This window comes from Schistocerca serialis, chromosome 3 (genome assembly GCF_023864345.2).
Source record: "Schistocerca serialis cubense isolate TAMUIC-IGC-003099 chromosome 3, iqSchSeri2.2, whole genome shotgun sequence".
In the NCBI taxonomy this organism is placed as follows: domain Eukaryota; kingdom Metazoa; phylum Arthropoda; class Insecta; order Orthoptera; family Acrididae; genus Schistocerca; species Schistocerca serialis.
Window position 1 is genome coordinate 310,110,122 of NC_064640.1, and position 16,716 is coordinate 310,126,837.

The following is a 16,716-nucleotide window of genomic DNA, read 5'->3' on the forward strand; positions in this document are numbered from 1 at the left end:
CCACGCGGTCTGAGACGCCTTTTCACGGCCCGTGCGGCTGGCTGCCCCCGTCGGAGGTTCGAGTCCTCCCTCGGGCATGGGTGTGTGTGTTGTCCATAGCGTAAGTTAGTTTAAGTTAGATTAAGTAGCGTGTAGGCTCAGGACTGATGACCTCAGCAGTTTGGTCCCATAAGACCTTACCACAAATTTCCAGTTTTCCCTCTTTGTGTTCCCTCGAGACCCTCTAACCTAAAGAACTGCCCAATCCATGCCACACAGCCCCCACTACTCGAGTAGCCGCCTTTTGCGTCTCATGGACTACTGACCTCTTTAGCGGGACCCGAAACCCCACCACTCTATGGCTCAAGTCGAGGAATCTGCAGTCTACGCGGTGTCAGAACCGACTGATTCTCTGATTCAGACCCTTCACTCGGCGCTGCACCAGAGGTCCGCAAACGGTCCTCTCGACTACGCTGCAAATGGTGAGCACTGCTTTCATCTCGAAAGCAAGACTGGTAGCCTTTATCATTTCTGTTATCCCCCTGAAACCAGAGAGAATCTCTACTGATCCAAAGCTACACACATCATAGGTACCAACGTGAGCTACCACCTGCAGTTCGCTGCACCCTGTGCTCTTCATGGCATCTGGAAGGACCCGTTCCACGTCTGGAATGACTCCGTCCGGTATGCACATGTAGTGCACACTGGCTTTCTTCACCCCTTAACAGCCCAAAGGTCCCAAAACACGCCTAACTTTGGAGCGCCCAACTACCAATGATCCCACCCTCTGTGACTGCCCAGACCTTGCAGGCTGAAAGGTTTCCTCTGAAACAAGCCAAACAACAGCATCTGGTTGAGGGACAGGAATAGTGTCAGCCATAGACAGCACTTGGAACCTGTTGGTAAGCGTGATCGGGGAGGCCTCTGGAAAGTCTTTCGCAACTTGCCACGCCCCTAGGCGTACTCGTGGGTCGTTGGTAAACAACGAAAGCCGTTCTAGTAACGGTCGTGATTTCGTCCTGAATATTATTGATTTCATGTTTCGATATTTCGGCTCTAAAAGGTGTATCATTGACTGACTGCCGGGTGAATCATATCAACATGATCAAGCAAAGAAGAATGGGCAGAGTGAATCCCACAAAAGGGAAACATACGAATTCGAATTTCAATTAAGGACGCAATTGAAACTCATAGTTGTGTAAAACTGGAGAATTATTCTGTAATTCAAGCGAGAATTATGTACGTGTCTAACTTTGTACAACCTGGTATGCGTATTTGGTTACGAGTGTATCTTGCATTATTCTGAATTCAAGAGAGAATTATTTGCGTGTCTAACTTTGTACAACCTGATACGCGTATTTGGCTACTAGAGTGTCTTGTATCATAAAGATTATCGTAGCAAAACAGCTCCTAAAATGTTTATAAACGTTAGCAACAGTTTCCAAGGGAAGTTCATAACTCATTAAATTGGAAGAGTGACCTTCTCTGACGTAAAGTAACAATCGTAAAGTAACAATCGGGAGGACTGGAGCTCTCCACCGTTTAGCCAAAGAACATCGAGGAAATTAAGTACCGTGTCAGTGAATTAACGTGTGAATTGCAAAAACTAAAGCTTGATACAGAAGACAATCGTTCAACACAAATGGTGCGTAGGTATTTTGCCGCTCTCGCCGAACATCTCATCGTGGTGCGTTCTGGAAATTCCGACCTGCGATTTCCTTCTGGGACTCGGGGGTAAATTGAAGTTATGAAAAAAATGTTTTTGTCTGTTTAAAACCTGCAACCTTGCTCTTTCCTTCATTCATTTTCAAAGACTTCGCTTTGTAACGTTTGGAACAAGCCGATGCCTATTAGCCCGTTGTTTCTGGATGGTGCAGCCTTCAGAAGAAAAAAGGGGCACACTGCTACTTCTCTGACGCATAAAATTAATGTACACTGGTGTGTGAAACATGTTGTTGTTGTAGTAGTTGTTGTTGTGGTCTTCAGTCCTGAGACTGGTTTGATGCAGCTCTCCATGCTACTCTATCCTGTGAAAGCTTCTTCATCTCCCAGTACTTACTGCAGCCTACATCCTTCGAATCTGCTTAGTGTATTCATCTCTTGGTCTCCCTCTATGATTTTTAACCTCCACGCTGCCCTCCAATACTGAATTGGTGATCCCTTGATACCTCAGAACATGTCCTACCAAACGATCCCTTCTTCTAATCAAGTTGTGCCACAAACTCCTCTTCTCCCCAATTATATTCAATACCTCCTCATTAGTTATGTGATCTAACCATCTAATCTTCAGCATTCTTCTGTAGCACCACATTTCGAAAGCTTCTATTCTATTCTTGTCGAAACTATTTATCGTCCATGTTTCACTTCCATACATCGCTACACTGCATACAAATACTTTCAGAAACGACTTCCTGACGCTTAAATCTATAATCGATGTTAACAAATTTCTCGCATCGGGGAGAGGCTACAACCCTGTCTCACTCCCTTCCCAACCACTGCTTCCCTTTCATGTCCCTCGACTCTTATAACTGCCATCTGGTTTCTGTACAAATTGTAAATAGCCTTTCGCTCCCTGTATTTTACCCCTGCCACCTCCAGAATTTGAAAGAGAGTATTCCAGTCAACATTGTCAAAAGCTGTGTGAAACATAAGGCCGAAAATAACTTTTGCATAATGTGCCACTGGGAAGTAAAATAGCTAGATGAAACTTGGACCCTACATAGCATAGTGCAGAAGGTAACTCAAGGAAATACGCAATGAGACGAACAGAAATGACACTTTTATTCAAAGAGAATAATTTCGCTGAAGTCACCGCTATTCATGATGATCCCCTAGGCTCTTCAAAAGACGGGACATGGTTCTTACTACCGTGTGTGATCACCACGGACGGCAGTGCATGCTCTGCAACGTGCTTCCATGTTGGCCACAGGTTTTGTATGGAATTCTTGTGGTAAGGCGTTCCATTCCTCCATCAGCGCGGTTAACAAAAAAAAAAATGGTTCAAATGGCTCTGAGCACTATGGGACTTAACATCTGAGGTCATCAATCCCCTAGACCTTAGAACTACTTAAACCTAACTAACCTAAGGACATCACACACATCCATGCCCGAGGCAGGATTCGAACCTGCGTCCGTAGCAGTCGCGCGGTTCCGGACTGCGCGCCTAGAACCGCTAGACCACCGCGGCCGGCAGCGCGGTTAACAACTGACTGATTGTCTTTGGCCGTACATGTGGACGCGGTGCAATACTTCTCACCAATGCATCCAGCACGTGTTCCATAGGACTGAAGTCGAGGGAACGCGCAGGCCATTCCGTACGCTTAATACCCTCTCGTCCCAAGAACTCCGCCGGCCGCGGTGGTCTCGCGGTTCTAGGCACGCAGTCCGGAACCGTGCGACTGCTACGGTCGCAGGTTCGAATCCTGCCTCGGGCATGGATGTGTGTGATGTCCTTAGGTTAGTTAGGTTTAAGTAGTTCTAAGTTCTAGGAGACTGATGACCACAGCAGTTGAGTCCCATAATGCTCAGAGCCATTTTGAACCAAGAACTCCTACACCTTCGTTGTTCGATGCGGTCGCGCATTGTCATCCTCAAAAATGAATTCAGGGCCGAACGCATCCTTTATAAGACGCACATGGGGAAGGAATACTCAGCAGCGGCCAACGGACTTGCCGCAGTGGCAACACCGGTTTACAAAATTGTTCCATTTTCCCGCAAGACATCAAAAAGCTCTTCCATGCATGTCTCACCACGCGCTATTTCACGTGGAATGGCAATTTCTACGAACAGATGGAAGGCATCGCCAGTGATGGCCAGTGGTGGCCAACTTATTCATGGAACAATTCGAAGCACACGCACTGGACTTGGCGACTTCCAAACCTAAGGTGTGGTACAGGTACGTCGATGATACTTTCGTGGTGTGGAGCCATGGTGAAGAACAGCTCGGTGACTTCCTAAGACACTTGAACAGCCTCCATGCTAACATAACATTTACCATGGAATTAGAAAAGGACAAGAAACTGCCATTTCTAGATGTGCTGGTCACAAGGGACGGTGAAAACCTGGGGCACAGTGTGTATCGAAAACCGACGCACACGGACCGATACCTGTTACAAACTATCAAACTACCAACCGAGCCAGAAAAGAGGCATGATTAATACGCTCGCAACGAGAGCAGGACGAATATGTGAGCCGCAGCGCCTCAGACGAGAAATGCAACACCTGGAAAGTATTCTGAGGAGCAATAGGTACTCCACAAATGATATTACAAGTGTAACGGAGCTAAACACTCGGCGAAATAAGGAAACAGAAAAAGAAATGTCGGGTACGGCCTTTCTGCCATACATTCCCAGATGCAGAGCGCCTCTCTTGCAGAGTCTGCCACTTGAGTTTATTAAACATCTCCGTAACGCTATCACGGTTACCAAATAACCCGGTGACGAAACGCGCCGCTCTTCTTTGGATCTTCTCTATCTCCTCCGTCAACCCGACCTGGTACGGATCCCACACTGATGAGCAATACTCCAAGTTTAAACGCAGCCAAAACCTCTCAGACAAACAGAAGCTAAACGATGTCAAAGTTAGCGTAAGGAGGGCTATGCGTGAAGCGTTCATTGAATTCGAAAGTAAAATTCTATGTACCGACTTGACAGAAAATCCTAGGAAGTTCTGGTCTTACGTTAAATCAGTAAGTGGCTCGAAACAGCATATCCAGACACTACGGGATGATGATGGCATTGAAACAGAGGATGACACGCGTAAAGCTGAAATACTAAACACCTTTTTCCAAAGCTGTTTCACAGAGGAAGACCGCACTGCAGTTCTTTCTCTAAATCCTCGCACAAACGAAAAAATGGCTGACATCGAAATAAGTGTCCAAGGAATAGAAAAGCAACTGGAATCACTCAATAGAGGAAAGTCCACTGGACCTGACGGGATACCAATTCGATTCTACACAGAGTACGCGAAAGAACTTGCCCCCCTTCTAACAGCCGTGTACCGCAAGTCTCTAGAGGAACGGAGGGTTCCAAATGATTGGAAAAGAGCACAGATAGTCCCAGTCTTCAAGAAGGGTCGTCGAGCAGATGCGCAAAACTATAGACCTATATCTCTTACGTCGATCTCTTGTAGAATTTTAGAACATGTTTTTTGCTCGCGTATCATGTCATTTCTGGAAGCCCAGAATCTACTATGTAGGAATCAACATGGATTCCGGAAACAGCGATCGTGTGAGACCCAACTCGCCTTATTTGGTCATGAGACCCAGAAAATATTAGATACAGGCTCCCAGGTAGATGCTATTTTTCTTGACTTCCGGAAGGCGTTCGATACAGTTCCGCACTGTCGCCTGATAAACAAAGTAAGAGCCTACGGAATATCAGACCAGCTGTGTGGCTGGATTGAAGAGTTTTTAGCAAACAGAACACAGCATGTTGTTGTCAATGGAGAGACGTCTACAGACGTTGGGGTGACCTCTGGCGTGCCACAGGGGAGTGTTATGGGACCATTGCTTTTCACAATATATATAAATGACTTAGTAGATAGTGTCGGAAGTTCCATGCGGCTTTTCGCGGATGATGCTGTAGTATACAGAGAAGTTGCTGCATTAGAAAATTGTAGCGAAATACAGGAAGATCTGCAGCGGATAGGCACTTGGTGCAGGGAGTGGCAACTGACCCTTAACATAGACAAATGTAATGTATTGCGAATACATAGAAAGAAGGATCCTTTATTGTATGATTATATGATAGCGGAACAAACACTGGTAGCAGTTACTTCTGTAAAATATCTGGGAGTATGCATACGGAACGATTTGAAGTGGAATGATCATATAAAATTAATTGTTGGTAAGGCGGGTACCAGGTTGAGATTCATTGGGAGAGTGCTTAGAAAATGTAGTCCATCAACAAAGGAGGTGGCTTACAAAACACTCGTTCGACCTATACTTGAGTATTGCTCATCAGTGTGGGATCCGTACCAGGTCGGGTTGACGGAGGAGATAGAGAAGATCCAAAGAAGAGCGGCGCGTTTCGTCACCGGGTTATTTGGTAACCGTGATAGCGTTACGGAGATGTTTAATAAACTCAAGTGGCAGACTCTGCAAGAGAGGCGCTCTGCATCGCGGTGTAGCTTGCTCGCCAGGTTTCGAGAGGGTGCGTTTCTGGATGAGGTATCGAATATATTGCTTCCCCCTACTTATACCTCCCGAGGAGATCACGAATGTAAAATTAGAGAGATTAGAGCGCGCACGGAGGCTTTCAGACAGTCGTTCTTCCCGCGAACCATACGCGACTGGAACAGGAAAGGGAGGTAATGACAGTGGCACGTAAAGTGCCCTCCGCCACACACCGTTGGGTGGCTTGCGGAGTATCAATGTAGATGTAGATGTAGATGTAGTGACGGACAGAATCGGCCGTATACTGCGCAAACATGGCGTAAATACGATTTTCAAACCGACAAGGAAGATCAAAGAGTGTCTTAGATCGGCGAAGGAGAAAAGGGACCCACTTCCAATGTCGGGAATATACCGTAGCCGGACGAAGTGGCCGAGAGGTTCTAGGCGCTATAGTCTGGAACCGCGCGACCGCTACGGTCGCAGGTTCGAATCCTGCCTCGGGTATGGATGTGCGTGATGTCCATACGTTAGTTAGGTTTACGTAGTTCTAAGTTCTAGGGGACTGATGACCTCAGATGTTAAGTCCCATAGTGCTCAGAGCCATTTGAACCATTTTGAATATACCGTATACCATGCACATGCGGAAAAGTTTATGTTGGACTGACTGGACGATCAGTTAACACCAGGATCAAAGAGCATAATCTACGTTGGGCAGGTGGAGAAATCGGCCGTGGCAGAGCACGCACTGAGTGAGACCGACCACGCAATAAAATTCGCCGACACGGAAGTTCCGGCTGTAGAGAAGCACTATCACACGCGCTTGTTCAGAGAAGCTGTAGAAATACAAAAACACGCGAACAGTTTCAACAAGAAAGAGGAAAGCCTTAATGTAAACGGATTCTGACTTCCCGTACTGCAGCGAACGACCGTCGCAGGTAGCAAGAGAAGAACCGCACCGGAAATGACCCCAGAGAAGCCCTCAGACGTTGGCGCCGCCAGGTACATAAATATAGTCTGCGGCCGCGAGCTCGCCTCTTGTTCACCATCGGCAATGGAGGGTGATGCTTTGACAATGCCAGCCACTCGTGCTGGCGTAACGTCAGTAAAAATCATTAGATGAACGTCGACCGAAGAACCCGAGACAGAAGCCAATAGGCAGTTTGTCAACACAGGTTTCGCCAGGTTTCCAAAGTTAACCGTTGTCGGGCTTGGACAGCCGTTGAATGGGTGACCGTCTGGGTCTTTCGAGCGCCGTTGGCAACCGGGACGCACTCAGCCCTTGTGAAGCCAATTGAGGAGCTACTTGATTGAGAAGAAGCAGCTCCGGTCACGAGAACTGCAACGACCGGGAGAGCGGTGCGTTGACCACACGCCCGTCCATACCTGTGCCCGTCGCCTACTGGCTGAGAATGACAAGAGGGGATTTTAGTTCTTTTTTAGACGATTAAATATAGTACTGACAAGATTTTTTCGATTACGACGCTTTTAAATTTCGATAGATTGTTTTCCACTAGATACATAAGCATGTTGTACCTCGGAACATGTTTTCAAGAGTAGAAAAATCTTAATTTTTCTGGAGTAATTTTTGTAATTCCAGAGAAAGGCTGTAGTCCTTAAAGAGTAAAAGCCATCATTTAAAAATGGAATATGAAAATATATTAAACTTCCATTACTGGGCTGACAAGAGGCGGAAGTCCGTGAAGTGTACCAATGTACAACAGTCTCCCTACCAACTATCCACTGCCAGTGACGTCATTCGGATGGGATATGAGGGGGAATGGGATCACCAGATTGCTTTCCAGACTGTTATCTGTTTTACGAACTTTGAAGCCGCTACTTCTCACTCAAGTAGCTTCTCAGAACCGGAGTCCTTCGTATAGCATTCAGACACGCTGACCACTTAACTACGGAGGCGGACTTATTATTGTATAACCGTACAACAAAATGCTCAGTGGCGAAGTGCTAGACTACAGACAAAGATTTCAGGTTCAATCACTGGTCAGTCCCATGATTTTCATTTGTCACTTATCACTTCCTCCATACCTCCTCCATACATTTCTTTACGTGAAATATGTCGAGCTATCCAGTGGGTCGGAGTCAACGTTAAACTGTAGTCCCCATTTAACCGGTTGGGTAAGTCTGTTCAAATATCAGAGGAAGCCAACAACATAATTCCTTCAATAGGGCTGCAGAGCTGTGCCGAAGCGAAGCTGCCCTCTGGCAGAACTTCCAAAGCTGCCTCCCCCCTCCCCCGAAGCAAAAACTATATTTCTGCAGTTTTATATGCACACATATAGGAAATTCTGTAATTTGTAAGGTAAGGTAGGTTTAATAAGGAACCATTACTGAAAAATATGATTTAAAAGAACTATACATACAAAAAACATCGCACATAACAAAATATATGCATCATTGTAGTAAATAAATAACGAATTGTACAAACTTTCTAAAAGAATGAAAAGTAAAACAAATTCTCTGACTTATCGTTTGTGGCAGGTACTGCACATTGATACACTCCTGGAAATTGAAATAAGAACACCGTGAATTCATTGTCCCAGGAAGGGGAAACTTTATTGACACATTCCTGGGGTCAGATACATCACATGATCACACTGACAGAACCACAGGCACATAGACACAGGCAACAGAGCATGCACAATGTCGGCACTAGTACAGTGTATATCCACCTTTCGCAGCAATGCAGGCTGCTATTCTCCCATGGAGACGATCGTAGAGATGCTGGATGTAGTCCTGTGGAACGGCTTGCCATGCCATTTCCACCTGGCGCCTCAGTTGGACCAGCGTTCGTGCTGGACGTGCAGACCGCGTGAGACGACGCTTCATCCAGTCCCAAACATGCTCAATGGGGGACAGATCCGGAGATCTTTCTGGCCAGGGTAGTTGACTTACACCTTCTAGAGCACGTTGGGTGGCACGGGATACATGCGGACGTGCATTGTCCTGTTGGAACAGCAAGTTCCCTTGCCGGTCTAGGAATGGTAGAACGATGGGTTCGATGACGGTTTGGATGTACCGTGCACTATTCAGTGTCCCCTCGACGATCACCAGTGGTGTACGGCCAGTGTAGGAGATCGCTCCCCACACCATGATGCCGGGTGTTGGCCCTGTGTGCCTCGGTCGTATGCAGTCCTGATTGTGGCGCTCACCTGCACGGCGCCAAACACGCATACGACCATCATTGGCACCAAGGCAGAAGCGACTCTCATCGCTGAAGACGACACGTCTCCATTCGTCCCTCCATTCACGCCTGTCGCGACACCACTGGAGGCGGGCTGCACGATGTTGGGGCGTGAGCGGAAGACGGCCTAACGGTGTGCGGGACCGTAGCCCAGCTTCATGGAGACGGTTGCGAATGGTCCTCGCCGATACCCCAGGAGCAACAGTGTCCCTAATTTGCTGGGAAGTGGCGGTGCGGTTCCCTACGGCACTGCGTAGGATCCTACGGTCTTGGCGTGCATCCGTGCGTCGCTGCGGTCCGGTCCCAGGTCGACGGGCACGTGCACCTTCCGCCGACCACTGGCGACAACATCGATGTACTGTGGAGACCTCACGCCCCACGTGTTGAGCAATTCGGCGGTACGTCCACCCGGCCTCCCGCATGCCCACTATACGCCCTCGCTCAAAGTCCGTCAACTGCACATACGGTTCACGTCCACGCTGTCGCGGCATGCTACCAGTGATAAAGACTGCGATGGAGCTCCGTATGCCACGGCAAACTGGCTGACACTGACGGCGGCGGTGCACAAATGCTGCGCAGCTAGCGCCATTCGTCGGCCAACACCGCGGTTCCTGGTGTGTCCGCTGTGCCGTGCGTGTGATCATTGCTTGTACAGCCCTCTCGCAGTGTCCGGAGCAAGTATGGTGGGTCTGACACACCGGTGTCAATGTGTTCTTTTTTCAATTTCCAGGAGTGTATTATCGTGATGCCCAATAAATAACAGATTTTATTTGCTCTAATTAAATTATTAACAGTGTATGAATCGTTAATAGGAAATAAAAGAAAAACGGTTTTAATTAAGTGTTGAGAACGCATTTCTTTACAAGAATTGTTGTCTTATTATAATTTTACTCTACATTTCCTTACTTTGAGCGCAGCACACTCACTGGTAATATAATTGACGAATTTAGCAGCTTCGTCGTATACTGTCGTCATGATGGCTGAACTTGTCTGCTACACCTATACTCAACCTTAAATAGCTTTTTGTATCATCTTTAATTAGCTTTATCGTAAATATACCCAATATACCAAAGCTGTTTTGATGTTTGGATAAACATCTGTAGCCCACACTTGGAAAAAGAGTTCAAAATGCCCAACTGGGAATCTGTGTCAGTCTTCTTCATCTGCTATTTCTACTGGTATTTGAAAGCAGCTATTTCGTTAACTAGCTCTGCTTTAGCAATATTTATGTTATATTTGGCACCAATATCTGCTGAATATTTTACAAAATAAGATACAGGGCTCTCGTTTAACGCTTTTCTGACAGGAAATTAAAGTGAGATGAAATAATGTTCTACATATGATATCTGTTTCCCATTTCACGTATTATTCTACCAAATATATTGAAGCAGTGTAGCTTAAACAGTTCCACTCCTGTACTCTGTTGGCAGAAATCGGCAAAAATAGAAAGCCTTCAGTTAAACATCAAACTATTTGCTTCAAGACCCGGTGGCCAACCTTTCAAAATCCATAATACTGTAGCGAAGTAGCAGCAAAGACGCCATTGTCGAACATTGAGCTAGCTGCGTAGGCAGCAGCTGTATGAACCAAGCACACTCTAGGGATGGCAGTTATATGGGACTTACCTTCTGAGGTCATCAGTCCCCTAGAACGTAGAACTACTTAAACCTAACTAACCTAAGGACAGCACACACATCCATGCCCGAGGCAGGCTTCGAACCTGCGACCGTAGCGGCCTCGCCGTTCCAGACTGTAGCGCCTAGAACCGCTCGGCCACAGCGGCCGGCTATTTCTGAAACAAACGATTTTCGGTTACACCGGTTCTTTTGGTCTCCAGTTTAACTTGACTGTTAAAACCGTTAAAAATCATCGCATTTTGAAATAATCGATTTTCTGTTTTTTGATTGGTATTACTTCCAATAATAAACGTAGACTTCGAACAAAGATTGAAAAATTCTGATGGAGGAATACGAGATCACGATCGATATGGGGTTGAGGTTCGGCAGAAATCGGTCTCATTGTCTGCAAGATAGATTGTGAAGGCGAAGGAGGAGGGCCCGGGGACAGCGAGGGTGGAAGGTCACAAGTTGATGACTTCCCTGCATCGTCAGTTTTGGATGGTATTAATTTTTCACCCTGAAGAAACCACAAAATTAAGGGCTCAGTTATTAACCCGAATTTATAGCACGTCAATAAAATTATAGGTATATCAGACAAATTTTCCAAGGAACATTGTGGATGTTTTCTCCTTACATGGTGTGGTAAGTTTGTTCTACCTCCTCCAGTTTTTAATCTTTTAAAGGAAATGGAGCATTGTACTTCATTGCTACCGTACTTGGTGAAATACTTCTAAACTAGGGATGGCACCACTTTGCAGTACAACTGATGTCCGAGGACCACAGCGAGAAACTACACTATAGACCAGCTGAGGGCAAGTCTCGCACACAGCACGTCCCCGCGTAGCATCTAACAGGCAACCCTTCTTGCAGCGGTGTACCGTAGGTCTCTAGAAGAGCGTAGCATTCCAAAGGATTGGAAAAGGGCACAGGTCATCCCCGTTTTCAAGAAGGGACGTCGAACAGATGTGCAGAACTATCTCTAACGTCTATCAGTTGTAGAATTTTGAACACGTATTATGTTCGTGTATAATGACTTTTCTGGAGACTAGAAATCTACTCTGTAGGAATCAACATGGGTTTCGAAAAAGACGATCGTGTGAAACCCAGCTCTCGCTATTCGTCCACGAGACTCAGAGGGTCACAGACACGGGTTCCCAGGTAGATGCCGTGTTTCTTGATTTCCGCAAGGCTTTCGATACAGTTCCACACAGTCGTTTAATGAACAAAGAAAGAGCATGTGGACTATGAGACCAATTGTGTGTTTGAATTGAAGAGTTCCTAGATAACAGAACGCAGCATGTCATTCTCAAAGCAGAGAAGTCTTCCGAAGTAAGAGTGATTTCAGGTGTGCCGCAGGGGAGTGTTGTAGGACCGTTGCTATTCACAATATTCATAAATGACCTTGTGGATAACATCGAAAGTTCACTGAGGCTTTTTGCGGATGATGCTGTATTACACTCCTGGAAATGGAAAAAAGAACACATTGACACCGATGTGTCAGACCCACCATACTTGCTCCGGACACTGCGAGAGGGCTGTACAAGCAATGATCACACGCACGGCACAGCGGACACACCAGAAACCGCGGTGTTGGCCGACGAATGGCGCTAGCTGCGCAGCATTTGTGCACCGCCGCCGTCAGTGTCAGCCAGTTTGCCATGGCATACGGAGCTCCATCGCAGTCTTTAACACTGGTAGCATGCCGCGACAGCGTGGACGTGAACCGTATGTGCAGTTGACGGACTTTGAGCGAGGGCGTATAGTGGGCATGCGGGAGGCCGGGTGGACGTACCGCCGAATTGCTCAACACGTGGGGCGTGAGGTCTCCACAGTACATCGATGTTGTCGCCAGTGGTCGGCGGAAGGTGCACGTGCCCGTCGACCTGGGACCGGACCGCAGCGACGCACGGATGCACGCCAAGACCGTAGGATCCTACGCAGTGCCGTAGGGGACCGCACCGCCACTTCCCAGCAAATTAGGGACACTGTTGCTCCTGGGGTATCGGCGAGGACCATTCGCAACCGTCTCCATGAAGCTGGGCTACGGTCCCGCACACCGTTAGGCCGTCTTCCGCTCACGCCCCAACATCGTGCAGCCCGCCTCCAGTGGTGTCGCGACAGGCGTGAATGGAGGGACGAATGGAGACGTGTCGTCTTCAACGATGAGAGTCGCTTCTGCCTTGGTGCCAATGATGGTCGTATGCGTGTTTGGCGCCGTGCAGGTGAGCGCCACAATCAGGACTGCATACGACCGAGGCACACAGGGCCAACACCCGGCATCATGGTGTGGGGAGCGATCTCCTACACTGGCCATACACCACTGGTGATCGTCGAGGGGACACTGAATAGTGCACGGTACATCCAAACCGTCATCGAACCCATCGTTCTACCATTCCTAGACCGGCAAGGGAACTTGCTGTTCCAACAGGACAATGCACGTCCGCATGTATCCCGTGCCACCCAACGTGCTCTAGAAGGTGTAAGTCAACTACCCTGGCCAGAAAGATCTCCGGATCTGTCCCCCATTGAGCATGTTTGGGACTGGATGAAGCGTCGTCTCACGCGGTCTGCACGTCCAGCACGAACGCTGGTCCAACTGAGGCGCCAGGTGGAAATGGCATGGCAAGCCGTTCCACAGGACTACATCCAGCATCTCTACGATCGTCTCCATGGGAGAATAGCAGCCTGCATTGCTGCGAAAGGTGGATATACACTGTACTAGTGCCGACATTGTGCATGCTCTGTTGCCTGTGTCTATGTGCCTGTGGTTCTGTCAGTGTGATCATGTGATGTATCTGACCCCAGGAATGTGTCAATAAAGTTTCCCCTTCCTGGGACAATGAATTCACGGTGTTCTTATTTCAATTTCCAGGAGTGTATATCGAGAGGTTGTAACAATGGAAAATTGTACTGAAATGCAGGAAGATCTAGAACGAATCGACGCATGGTGCAGGGAATGGCAATTGAATCTCAATGTAGACAAGTGTAATGTGCTGCGAATACATAGAAAGAAAGATCCTTTATCATTTAGCTACAATATAGCAGGTCAGCAATTGGAAGCAGCTAATTCCATAAATAATTTGGGAGTAGGCATTAGGAGTGATTTAAAATGGAATGACCACAGCCGCCCGGTGTGACCGAGCGGTTCTAGGCGCTACGGTCGCAGGCTCGAACCCTGCCTCGGGGATGGATGTGTGTGATGTCCTTAGGTTAGTTAGGTTTAAGTAGTTCTAAGTTCTAGGGGACTGATGACCTCAGATGTTAAGTCCCATAGCGCTCAGAGCCATTTTGGAATGACCACATAAAATTCATCGTCGGTAAAGCAGATGCCAGACTGAGATTCATTGGAAGAATCCTAAGGAAATGCAATCCGAAAACAAAGGAAGTAGGTTACAGTACACTTGTTCGCCCACTGCTTGAATACTACTCACCAGTGTGGGATCCGTACCATGACAGGGTTGATAGAAGAGATCGAGAAGATCCAACGGAGAGCAGCGCGCTTCGTTACAGGATCATTTAGTAATCGCGAAAGCGTTACGGAGATAAACTCCAGTGGAAGACTCTGCAGGAGGCACGCTCAGTAGCTCGGTTCGGGCTTTTGTTGAAGTTTCGATAATATACCTTCACCGAGGAGTCAAGCAGTATATTACTCCCGCCTACGTATATCTCGCGAAGAGACCATGAGGATAAAATCAGAGAGATTAGAGCCCACACAGAGGCATACCGACAATCTTTCTTTCCACGAACAATACGAGACTGGAACAGAAGAGAGAACCGATAGAGGTACTCAAGGTACCCTCCGCCACACACGTCAGGTTGCTTGCGGAGTATGGATGTAGATGTAGAAATGGCAACAGGTACGTTATTGTCTCTGCAATACTGTACTCATCCTAATGCCACGTATTTGTTGCTAGTTTCTAACTGTAGGCATTGTGCTGATAGCTTTTTCCAATTTCCGTTATCAATATTTCAAAGCAATGGAAATTTTAAGAATAAACATTACTCGCTTTTTTATATAATATTTTATCCAAGAACCGAATTTTGCCTCTGCTGCTCTGGAAAAATGATAAGCGGCTTTTTACTCGGTTGCCGGCCGGAGTGGCCGAGCGGTTCTAGGCGTTACAGTCTGGAACCGCGAGACCGCTACGGTCGCAGGTTCGAATCCTGTTTCGCGCATTGATGTGTGTGATCTCCTTAGTTTAGTTAGGTTTAAGTAGTTCTAAGTTCTAGGGGACTGACAACCTCAGCAGTTAAGTCCCATAGTGCTCAGAGCCATTTGATTTTTGTTTTTTACCCAGTTATTTTTAAAAAAAGGAAAAGAAAAACTGTTATGACTGTGATCAAACAAATACCGGTTATTCGGAACTAAAATACCGGTTTCGGTTTTAGCCGATCGGTTTTTCCCGTTCCTAGCGCAGTTTTAAGGCATAACCCAAGTTACACATGTTCGGTAGTAGTCAGGTCTTTATGTGCTACTTGGACGAAATGATACTGTGAAAACAGCGTGCGTTTTCAAATAGGAATACGTGGGCGGAAGAACCCATGTGCCTACGAAAACAGTGTTCGTATAAACGTTGCCATTGTTAGCAAAATATCGCAAAAGCAGCGCCGCGTCGTATTACCTATTGGTGTTCTGACTGCAGAAACAATGACGACCTCCGCCATGGTGCGCTGTGTGGCTTGTTACAGCTGCGGCGTGCGGCGCGGACTGCGAGCTCCGCTGCAGATGCCGGCTCTTTTTTACGCGAGTCAAGGCCGCACAGCGAGGCGATAACAAGCAGAACGCGATGACGTCAGGTCCCCACCCCCCGCAGACGGCGACCCTGTCACGTGCGAGTGAAGCCACTAGCGCCGACTGGCCCCACCCATGTTTGCTGCCTCGTAAGTGGCAGTTCGCCGGCCACTTCACTTAACGCCGCCACGTGATACGCCCCGCCAGCTTTTCATCAGAGGACCGACCGTTGCGTCAGCCTCATCCCACCTCGAGACCTAGCCACGTGGAAAGCGGTATCTAACTGACAGGTCAAAGACCAATTCGCCTAACATCGTGTTAGGGACCGCCAGTTTTTCACCATTATTGCGTCTGTTGCATCATTTCTGCCCCGCTAGTAGACACATAGCCACAGGCGTTGTATTGACCGGTCTGAACCGATTCGTCCAGGGTCAAATGTCAGCAGCAACAACCCGTGTTAAGGGAATCCGCTTGCCTAATACCGAACTAAAATCGGTGGGTTAGCAAACTGTTAATCATTTTTTTGTTTTTAATTTTTGTGAAAACTCTCATTTAATCAAATAAACTTTTATTCCTTTAAACTGAAGCTCATGAAAGCAGACATGTCGTCCTAGATGGGTATAATTAAAGTGCAGCCACTCACAGAGGTCCAGTGTGGGCTGTAGTTATCGCGTGGCAGTGAAACTTGGTAGATATTCTCACGCGTTTATTCGTAATCGATTTACTCTGGAAAAGAATTGGTTCCAATTTTGGGCACCAGGTGCAAAACTGGCGCTGTGAATGCTGTATGGTGTATAGAAATGGCTCTATATGTAATGGATTGGGAACGAGACGTGAGTAGAAAAAGTCAAACAAGTGGAAAAGCCATATTGTTGATTTTATTATTAACCGCCACTAATTTGTTCAATATAAGCAATGGAGACGTCGACGATATGTACAGCTCCAGATTGGCACCTGGTGGCCAAAATTGGAACTTTTTTTTTTTTTGCGTAAATTGGTTCCGCCTTAGCGCATTAGCCGACCGGGGTGGTCGAGCGGTTCTAGGCGCTGCAGTCTGGAACCGCGAGACCGC

General features: G+C 47.2%; 1 protein-coding gene across 1 annotated transcript in view; it reads right to left on the minus strand.

Annotated features, from left to right (window-relative positions):
- Positions 1–15,687, minus strand: part of LOC126470109 (acetyl-CoA acetyltransferase, cytosolic-like) — a 70,173-nt gene extending 54,486 nt beyond the window's left edge. The window contains exon 1 of the mRNA XM_050097712.1: positions 15,535–15,687. Coding sequence (XP_049953669.1) covers positions 15,535–15,577 — 43 coding nt within the window. The 5' untranslated portion in view covers positions 15,578–15,687. The remainder of the gene's footprint in view (positions 1–15,534) is intronic.
- Between the last annotated feature and the right edge of the window lie 1,029 nt (positions 15,688–16,716).